The sequence below is a fragment of the Galeopterus variegatus genome, unplaced genomic scaffold, assembly GCF_000696425.1.
Source record: "Galeopterus variegatus unplaced genomic scaffold, G_variegatus-3.0.2 Scaffold276, whole genome shotgun sequence".
Taxonomy (NCBI): domain Eukaryota; kingdom Metazoa; phylum Chordata; class Mammalia; order Dermoptera; family Cynocephalidae; genus Galeopterus; species Galeopterus variegatus.
The window spans coordinates 191,266-202,273 of NW_007726387.1; the positions used below are offsets into that span (position 1 = coordinate 191,266).

General features: G+C 38.4%; 1 protein-coding gene across 1 annotated transcript in view; it reads left to right on the forward strand.

Annotated features, from left to right (window-relative positions):
• Positions 1-3,961, forward strand: part of LOC103585832 (spidroin-2-like) — a 14,990-nt gene extending 11,029 nt beyond the window's left edge. Inside the window, exon 3 of the mRNA XM_008566920.1 lies at positions 3,682-3,961. Within this exon, the coding sequence (XP_008565142.1) occupies positions 3,682-3,768 (87 nt within the window). The 3' untranslated portion in view covers positions 3,769-3,961. The remainder of the gene's footprint in view (positions 1-3,681) is intronic.
• The last annotated feature ends 7,047 nt before the right edge of the window (positions 3,962-11,008 follow it).

Below are 11,008 nucleotides of genomic sequence, written 5' to 3' on the forward strand. Positions count from 1 at the left end.
TTGAATGTTTTCGACCAAAGGAAATTATAAGTGCAAGAGGCAATGGTTATATTGACTACCCTGACCCAATCATTAACATAAAACATACATGTATCAAAATATATTGTACCTCATAAACATGTACAATTTCAGTTTGTCTTTTTAAAAAAATAATAAATAAACATGGTTACTTATGCAGTCAAAGCAGCCAGCAAACCTGGAAAGGGGCCAGGAATTACTACAAACAGCACCACCTGCACCCTTTTTTTTTTTTTTTTTTTTTTTTTGCCCCCTGGCAAATCTGCAAGCTTAGCAGGATCTAAAAAGATCCTTCAGCCTTTGCTTGAATTGCAGAGAATCAACCTGATAAGTGGAAGGAAATTACTAACTTCATGAAAAATCCTCCTCATATGATGAGAGCTGAAAATGATTTCTAATCATGCTGAGGTGGCACAAGGAGGCGGAAAGTAGGGATATTGGGCTGTGGATTCCACTTGCACTGAGGATTATGTCAGGGTGTAAAGAAAGATTTCCAGGAATAATATCTGAGTTACTTAGACCAAAAGTAATTTAGGGGGGAGGAAAAGACTTAGATGTGGCATGCTCATTCTCTGGCTTGCCAAACGTTTTCCTCATTTTAGGTTTGTAGAGCATCTTGATCTTGGGAGCCCAACTGCCTGTGTTTGAATGCCAGCTACATAATACACTAGCTGTGAATCCTTAGGCAAGTCTCTTAATCTCTCTGTACTTTAGTTCTCTCCTCTGTAAAGTGGGGAATATAATGGAATCTACCTTATATATTTTTTAGAAGATTAAACAAACACATATAAAGTGCCTAGAAAGGGCCGGCCCGTGGCTCACTCGGGAGAGTGTGGTGCTGATAACACCAAGGCCACAGGTTCGGATCCCATATAGGGATGGCCGGTTAGCTCACTGGGTGAGCATGGTGCTGACAACACCAAGTCAAGGGTTAAGATCCCCTTACCGGTCATCTTTTAAAAAAATTAATTAATTAAAAAAAATAAAGTGCCTAGAAAATTGCTTGCATGAGAAAAAGGCTCAAACATTACTATTTTGCCACTTTCAAGTAAACAGCACTGTCTGGACAACTGGGTTAACAGTGTCTGATGTACACAAATTTATTCAACTATCTACCTCCTTTGAAAATCATAAGGGACATTTTTAGAGAGAACACAGCTTCTTAAATCACTGATTGCCAGATGTTTTTGGACTTTTGATGCATTATAAGTATTAATGTATTTTAGTATCTCTTTTCTCCAAAAAATAAAAATAAAAAACCTAGGCATTATATCTATTTCTCAAAGTTAATTAGAACTATTTTGGTTTACGGGCCGGCCCGGTGGCGCACTGCTATAGTGCGCCGCTTGGGAAGTGCGGCGGCGCTCCCGTGGGGTAATATATAGTCTAGGGTATAGTATCAAAAGAATTTGTTCAGTATACATATCTGAAATGGTAAAATGATTTCATATTTCATTCATTTATTTTAAGAAAAAGATCCCTGTACCAGCCAGCTGCCAAAAAAAAAAAAAAAAAAAAAAAAAAAAAAAAAAAAAAAAAAAAAAAAAAAAAAAAAAAAAAAAAAAAAAAAAAAAAAAAAAAAAAAAAAAAAAAAAAAAAAAAAAAAAAAACCAGAAGAGATCCTGTTCACTCTTTCTATTTCCCCTGCTTTTCTCCTTTCTGGCTAAGTGTTCCTCATTACTGGGTTACCTCACTGCTAACAAAGAGTAGTTAGACAGACACCCAGACATCTCTTCTGTCAGAAAACAGTTCCACTGATTAACCCAACTTGGATCAGCCTCAGCTTTATTGTCAAGGTCATAAGTAAATCTGTGACTAAAGTGCTGGAGATAGGCATGTGTTTACATGTCCTTAATGCTCTCACCTTTTTCCAGCTATTTAGATGTCTTTACTTCTGCCCACTTTATAGTGTACCAACTCAATGCGTGTTATGGACTGAATGTTTGTTTCCTCCCAAAATTCATAAGTTGGAAGCCCTAACCCCCAATGCGATGGTATTTGGAAATAGGGCCTTTGGGAGGTAATTAGGGTTAGATGAGGTCATGAAGGTGGGGCCCTCGTGATGGGATTATTAGCTTTATAAGAAGAAGAGAGAGCTCCTCAAAAGCATAGAGGAAAAGCCCTGTGAGGACACAGTGAGGTGACTGTCTACAGTCCAGGAAGAGAGCCCTCACCAAGAACCGAGTTGGCTGGCATGCTGGACTTACTATGCTCCAGACCTATGAGAAGTAAATTTCTGTTATTTAAGCCACTCAGTCTATGGTATTTTGTTATGGCAGCCCTAACTAACTAAGACAGTGTGTCTCTGGTTTTCAACAGATTCATAAAGGTCCATGCAAAAAAGAATTATCGTAACTGTTAGTTAATAGTGCCCTGTCCTTGAGATTAACTGCAACCAACATATTGTCTGTGTGGTTCCTGCATGGTTTGGCAACAATTACTTCTTTAGGCGTGGCAGGTGGTTATTGGGAAATCCTTCAATTTGCTTAATGTCTCCAAATTTTAATTTGTGTCTTGGGAGTCGCTTGGAATTGGGGACCTCTTCTGTCTCAAGTTGAAATCAGGTATGTAAATACAGGTATAAACTCATTCACTTAATGGGCTGTAAGTGGCGTTAAATCTGGCTGTTTGATGATACCAAGAAATCATATTAAATTTGTTTAGCTATTGCGTTTTGCTCTGAGATGGTGTTATGATTAAGTTTCTTTATGTTTTTATTTTCTGAAGGCTAGTCAAGCAAAGCGGTAGGAGTGGAGAAGAAACAAAACTAACTGGTTGTGATCAATTAGTTGTAAACACCACTTCACTAGGATTAAGTTTTTAAAACAATAATCTTTTAGTGAGACATTGAATGCTTTTTTAGGCAAGTCAAGTAATTGAAATATTTAAGAGGAAATGATATTATATCTGGGATTTGTTTCAAAATAATCTAGAATTGGGTCAGGGATGATAATTGAAGCTGGATGACGGACACATGGGAGTTCTTTATATTCTCTATATTTCTATATATGTTGAAATGTTCTATAATATAATAGTTTTTAAAATAAAGTATGATTGGGGCCGGCCCGTGGCTCACTCGGGAGAGTGCGGTGCTGATAACACCAAGGCCCCGGGTTCGGATCCCATATAGGGATGGCCGGTTCGCTCACTGGCTGAGCGTGGTACTGACAACACCAAGTCAAGGGTTAAGATCCCCTTACCGGTCATCTTTTAAGAAAAAAATAAAATAAAATAAAATAAAGTATGATTGTATATAACTAATAACTGCAATTATCCTTTCATTGTCTTACTTTACATTATTCTGTGTGGTTCTGTTACCTGCTGAAATTAATATATAAAGAGTCTTCAAATTAAATGTCTTACCCCAAGCATGGAAGTTAAAATGCTGGACATCAGTACACATTAGACTTCACTTACCATACATTTATTTAGCAGCTACTAAGTGCTTTCATGTAGATTATCTCATTTAATCTCTGCAAGGAAGATGTTATCCCCCATTTTGCAGATGAGAAAATGTAGACACTAAACATGCTGTAGAAAACAGAAAAATGAGGACTTTGTACCCATGTGGTCTGCCCCCCCAAACTCATGTTTTATTTCTACTCTACCATGTTGCTTCTCAGACAAGGATGACTACCCTTTCTCCCACTATTTTCCTTTTAGGAGCGAAAGCCTGGCACAACATGTAGAATAAAATTAATATGTGAAAATGTAGATTTCTGGAGTCTTTGTCCTCTCCTTTCCTGCTAAAGAAGCAAGAGTCCAAAGGTAGGAACTAAATATGTACTGCACCTTAAGGGAACTATGGAACAGTGAACTGACTGAAAGATTCTTCAAGAATTTATTTGACCATTATTCCACGTATTTGTGTCTTACCGTTCAAGATACTGAACTGATTCTCTCATCTCACTTTCAGAAGATAAAGAGCTCAATTCTAAAACAATTACTTCTGTCTTCCTTCCTGTCTACTTATATCCCCTTGATTAGGAGCCACAACTGCACAGCTGAGGAGATGGAGTAAATGCAAGGTAGAAATATCCTCCAACACTGAGCAGCCAGCCCAGTCATTCAGTCACTGCTTTTGCCTTTCTCTTTCCAAGGACATTCCAAGTTTGCAATATGGGGAGTTTGGGACAATCCCTATTTATTACCAAGCTGTTTATAACAATAGTGCTTTAAGATTTATGTGTAGAGGGCTGGCTGGTAAGCTCAATTAGTTAGAGCATGGTGCTGATAACACCAAGGCCCAGGGTTCCATCTGTGTACTGGCTAGCTGCCAAAACAAATCAAACCAAAAAAATTATATATAGTGTAGCACAGCTTAACAAAAGTCCTACCCTGGAGTATGGGAAAAAGAGATAGACTTTATAAGCCCTTATGGTTAAATTAAGACTAAGATCCAAGAAAGGATCCACCTGTTGAGATCTTACGTGAGTTCTGGGTATATATACTCCCTTATTTCCCTCAAACCCACCCCCACCTGTTCAGAAAGAAAATCACCATACTTAGGGAAATCTAGACCAACCAAGCTTAAAGTAATCCCTTGCTGACTAGCCTAAAGAGTTGGTCATGTAGGATAGACTTGCAGCTCCATGGCACAGTTTCTCTGCTCTTGGGTATCTGCAAATCCAGGCCAGAAAGTTAATGACAGAGTTAATAAGATCAAAGAGCACAAACTCGTTTTATCCACAGAGATGTCTTTAGGTACAAAGTTTTAATCCTTGTTCTAAGCATTGAACAAAAAGGCAATAACATCCATTTACCTACCCAATTTGAAGCCATATTTAAATTTCGTACCTTATTATTCTTAGGGTAGGGCCTAAGCAGTGCGTGACATATGCCTTGCTTTTTACATATAGTTGTTAGGTAGACTACTAATCATCAAGCTTAGTGTTAGGTAAATTGAGAAAATCTTTTGGCCTGCCTGCTGTTAACCACAGATTCCCCTTCTACCTCTGGGATGGGATTACTCTGGGTTTTCAGGGACATTTTAGAGAAAATACTCTACTCTGTCACCCTGTTTCCTATTTCTATCAACAGACTGCCCCATGCCAAACTGTCAGTGTCTTGAAAGCAGGAACCATATCTTTTTTTGTATTCCTTGCACCTGCTACAGCACCCAGCACAATGTTAGTTAAACTGAACACGTGTCCTGCACACACTTCTTAAGATCCAAATGTGTCCCCTCCAGTGTGTTTCCCATTAAAGTGAGTTTTGCTTGATTTCTGTTTTAGTCCATTTTGTGTTGCTATAACAGAATTACCCGAGACTGGGTAATTTATAAAGAAGAGAGGTTTATTTGGCTTACGATTCTGGGACAGCTGCGTCTGGCATGGGCCTCAGGCTGTTTCTACTCCTGGCGGAAAGTGGTAGGCAGCTGGTGGGTACAAGCAGATCACATGGCGACAGGAAGCAAGAGAAAGAGAGGAGGTGCCAGGGTCCTTTTAAGCAATGAGCAATGAGGGATCCGCCCCCGTGACTCAATCAGTTTCCAACACTGCCACATGGGAGATCAAATTTCCACATTAGTTTTGGAGGGGACAACGCATACAAACTCCATCATTCCGCCCCTGGCTCCCCAAAATTCATGTCACTCTCACATACAAAATACAATCATTCTATCCCAACAGTCCCAAAAGTCTTAGCTTGCTCCAGCACCAACTTAAAAGTCCAATGTCCCTCTGAGACCAAAAGCAAAAGTCCTTCCAGCTGTGAACCTGAAAAACAAAACCAAATTTATCTACTGCCAAGATACAATGGTGGAACAGACATTGGATATACATTCCCATTTCAAAAGGGAGGAATAGGCCAAAAGAAAGGAAAAACAGGCCCCAAACAAGTCAGAAACCCAGCAGGGCAGACCTTATGTCTTAAAGCTCCAAAATAATGTTCTTTGACTCCAAGTCCTGCATCCTGGGCACAATTGGGCATCTGGGCCCCCAAAGCATCAGGCAGCCTTGTTCCCACAGCTCTGCCAGGTGTAGCCCATTGGGTTTTGCTGGAGTCTGCAGCTTTTCCAGGCTGCAGTTTTCCAGGCCTGTGTTGCATGTTACCAGTGGCCCTGCAGTTCTGGGGTCCTGGCGGCAGCCACTCTGCCAGGTGTAGCCCATTGGGCTTTGCTGGAGTCTGCAGCTTTTCCAGGCTGCAGTTTTTCCAGGCCTGTGTTGCATGTTACCAGTGGCCCTGCAGTTCTGGGGTCCTGGCGGCAGCCCTGCTGCATTGACTCTATTAGACATTTCCCTGGTGGGGCTCTCTGTGGGGGCTCCAACCCCACTTTTCTGCTTGGCATTGCTCTAGTAGATGACCTCTGTGGTGGCTCTGCCCCTGCAGCAGTTCTCTGCCTGGGCTTCCAGGCTTTTCCATACATCCTCTGGAATCTGGATGGAGGCTGCCACTGGCTCATGTGTCCTGCGGCCTGCAGACTTAACACAACATGGATGCCACCAAGGGTTCGGGCCTCTACTCTCCAGGGCTGCTGCACTAACCACACTCGGGGCCACTCCAGCTGGAGCAGCTGGGATGCAGGGAGTAGGTTCCTGAGCGCAGCTGCGCCCCAGGTCTGTCCTCCAGGACAACTCAGTCCTTCTAGTCCTCAGGGCCTGTGGTGGGTGGGGCACCGTTCCAGATTTCTCAAATGCCTTCAGGGCTTTCCTCTTATTTTCTCTGCTATTAGCATCTGGAAGTGAAAATGGGAAAAGTGAAAAAATTTAGTTCAGGCATACTAATTTTGAGAGTTTTCAAGAGAGCAGTTTCTGTAGATTGGTAGGAACAGTAGACAAGATGGGACAAGTGGCTAAGGAGAAATGGGAAGTGAGAAAGCAGAAAAGCAAATGTGACTTCTCTTTCGGGAACTTTGTCAACCAAGGAAAAGAGTATATGAGGAAAATGGTTGAGGGTTTCTGCTGTAGAATGAATTGGTGAGATGGAGTTTGTAGGTTGAAAAGGACAGTGCAGAGGAGACAAAAAACTGAAGGTGAAAGGAGAGGATAAACAATGGAGCAAGGTCATCAAGCTACAAACAATACCTCTGATATTGGTGGGGGGTTAGCCTTCAAAAAATATGAAATATTTTTGTGACAAGAAGTTCCAGTCATAGGAGGAAAAGAATCTCAGATTCTACTTCAGATTATCTCGCTTTTTTTTTTTTTCCTGTGTGGAAAAACTCACCTTGTTTGATTTACTTCAGCAAAGTGTCCCTTAGTAAATTGGCCATGTTGCAAGCCAATCAGAAATTGGTTTACTTGCCAAGGGACTAGAAAAAAACATAAAACTTTAGATTTGATATTACAATACTCTGGTTCTACAAAAATAGCTCTTTAATATGGATAGATGTTGATTTTTACAACTTTCCCAACTCGGGCATTATAAAAGGATAGATGTTGATTTTTACTACTTTCCCAACTCGGGCATTATAAAAGTCACAAGTAAAACAATAGAGCTTCTAGAACAAAACATTTTTACAACTTTCCCAACTCGGGCATTATAAAAGTCACAAGTAAAACAATAGAGCTTCTAGAACAAAACATAAGAGAGTAGCTTCATTACCTTATAATAGACAGATTTCTTAAATAGGACACAAAAATCACTAACCATAAGGGGTGGGGGGAAATGTGATAAATTGGGACTATTAAGCAATTACAAATTTTTGTCAGAAGACACCAATAAGATAGTTAAAAGGCAAGCCACAGAGTAAATGAAAGTATTCTAATATGTAAATAAAAAAGACTCATACCCAGTATATAGAAAGAATTTCTGCAAGTCAAAAAGAAAAAGCCCAATCATAAAATGGGCAAATAACACGAACAGGCATCTCATAAAATACTATCCAAAGGACCAATAAACATTTTTTTTAATTAGCACAGGTAGTTTTACTGTATGTATCATCTAGTAGATGATTAAAAAAATAGAAATGAATACTTTTAAACTATGTAAATATACCATGTTATCAATCCAACAAATCAAAAGCAATTGCCTAGCTGAATAATAAGTTACAAAGAAATAATAATCCTGGCTTGTACAGAAATATGCAGTGTTTTCAAAGCTCTTAACAGTTACCCACTAATACTAATCTCCAAAGCTTAACTTATACTTGGAAGATGATTTTCACAGTAATATAATTTTAACCTCCATTTACATTCATTTTAATATATTACTGAGATGGTTACTCTTTCACAGTGGTGCTTTCTAGTGTTCACAATTTACAATTTCAATTTGTACATATGCAATTCACTAACTTAAGGGACAGTTCTTACTATTACGGACTACTCTAAAAAACAAAATAAAACACCACTTTACTTATAACTCTGAACATGGGATGCCAGCATATAAACTTGCCTATTTAATATATGAGAGCTACAACTTTATTCACAGAGAAATTATGCATTAATTTTCTTCAGTCATCTTTCTTCACCCTAACTAAAAAATCTCATGGCTTGCTGGTTCTGTTTCAGTGAATTTCATACTGGTTTAGGGGTCTTGAGCACAACCTTTGACTGATAAATGGCTTGAGATGGTGCAGGGTGACTGTTAGGTAGCCAGGATTTTCAAAGGCTGGAAGTCCAAAGTCCAGGGAACAAATCTTGTGGAGGCTTTTTTTGATGGTGACTTCATTGATGGCAGATTGTCACATTGTGAAAGTGGTGGAGCAGAGAAAGCAAGAGAGAGCCAATAAACATTTTTAAAATTAGTCAATTTCTTTAGTCATCAAAGAAAAGCATTACAACCATAATGAAATATCACTACATACCCATCAAAATAGCTAAAAAGAAAATAAGACATCAAGTGTTGACAAGGATTTGGAGCAACTAGACAACAGGTAGGAGTATAAATTGGTACAACCACCATAGAAAACTACCTGGTAGTATCTACTAAAGCTGAACAAATGCATACCCTATAACCCAGCAATTCTAATCCTAGGTATATATATCTAACAGAAACAACTGGATTTTATCCAAATGTCCTACAGTGAAATGAATGAATACATTGTGGTATAATCTTACAATGTAATAACTCTACAATGAGAATGAATGAACCACAATTACACACAATATGGATGAATTGTACAACATAATGAAGAAGCTAGAGACAAAAGAGTTAATATTGTATGATTCCATTTATATAAAGTCCAAAAACAAGCAAAATCAATTCTGTCAGAAAAGAGGATAGTTGTTACCCTTGGTATGGTCATGGGCATACGACATAGCAACTGGAAAGAGACACAAAGGAGATTTCTGGGATACGAATAGTGTTATCTTAATCTGATAGTTAACACAGGTGCATTCAATTTGTGGAAATTCATTGAAATTCATTTATGATTTATGTACTTTTTTGTATGCAAGTTATACTTAAGGATTTTTTTTTTTTTTTTTTTTTTTTTGGTGGCTGGCCAAAGATTTTTTTTTTTTTTTTTTTTAATTTAGAGGTCCCAGGTCTGTCAACTTTATTCTCATAGTATGATTGAATCAAGACAGGATCAAAATTGTAATTTGTTAGTTTTCCTTTGACTTATCTAATTATTAAAATTTTCTGTGCTTTTCTTTCGTTTCTTCCTTTCAAAGCTCTAACTCTCCAGTCCTCTATATCTTGAAATGTTGTACTGATTTCCACACAGTAGAATACTATACCATTTTCTGAGCTTTGTGGTCCCTGCAGTTTTCTGTGCTTTTCTTTCGTTTCTTCCTTTCAAAGCTCTAACTCTCCAGTCCTCTATATCTTGAAATGTACTGATTTCCACACAGTAGAATACTATACCATTTTCTGAGCTTTGTGGTCCCTGCAGTTGTGTAGAACACAACTTACCTCCTGTAAAATCCACAATGCATCTGAAATTGCTCAAGTACCATGTGAGTACTAACATCCATTTAGGTGGAGTCCAAACCATAAAGTCCAGCACTGGTACAATTGTGGACGTCCTCAGTTTGGTCAGTGCCTTAGTGACTCTTGTTGCAACATTCCAGTATTCCAATCTCTTTGAAGACATTTGGACATTTAACATCAAGTTCAAGAGGAAATAATGACAGTGGAGGGAGATGGAGGTCAGGAATTTCTAGTTCTTGGCAGCTTTCATATTTAAAAGTTATTCACTATTCAGGAGAGACAATTATAGAAAAATACTTTCAATACAGGCACCTGAATGCTAGAGGGGGGAAAAATGAACTAAGTTTTAAAAAGTAAAAATAAGCTTAATATAGATTCCTGATTTTAAAAATAATACATTGCTGGTTCAGAGAATGTGCAAATTTTGATTGGAATTTCGTTTCACCCAAAATGTGATTTGGAGAGAAATGACATTTTTATTTAAAATGTTTCATTTCTAATCCAAGAACATGGTATATCTTTCCACTTATTCTTCTGTTTTTTGAGGTAAAATGTTTAAGATTTCTCCTTTAGTCCTTGGCCATTTCTTTTTTTTTTTTTTTTTTTTTTTTTTTTTTTAACATTTTATAGATATTTATTTTACATAGTTGATATATATACTTATTTTTATTATTTTGGCAGCTGGCCAGTATGGGGATACAAACCCTTGACCTTGGTGTTATAATACTGCACTCTAACCACCTGAGCTAATTGGCCAGCCCCTTTGTTTCTTATTAGGTTAATTAATTTCTTCTTCTTTTTTTTTTTAAAGATGACCGGTAAGGGGATCTTAACCCTTGACTTGGTGTTGTCAGCACCACACTCCCAAGTGAGCCAACCAGCCATCCCTGTATGGGATCCGAACCCGTCACCTTGGTGTTATCATCATCACACTCTCCCAAGTGAGCCACGGGCTAGCCCTAGGTTAATTGATTTCTAAGTAAACACAAATGGACTTTGAAATACGTGGAACTCAATGCTCCCAAAGGAGCCCAAGTGGGAGGAGAATGCATCTTTTCTTTTTAAATTGTGCATCTTCCAGTACAATTCAGGAAGAAACAAATTCTTCCCATTCAGATGGCCTCAGATAAATGCTTTTTGTTTGTTTGTTTGTTTGTTTGTTTGTTTGTTTGTT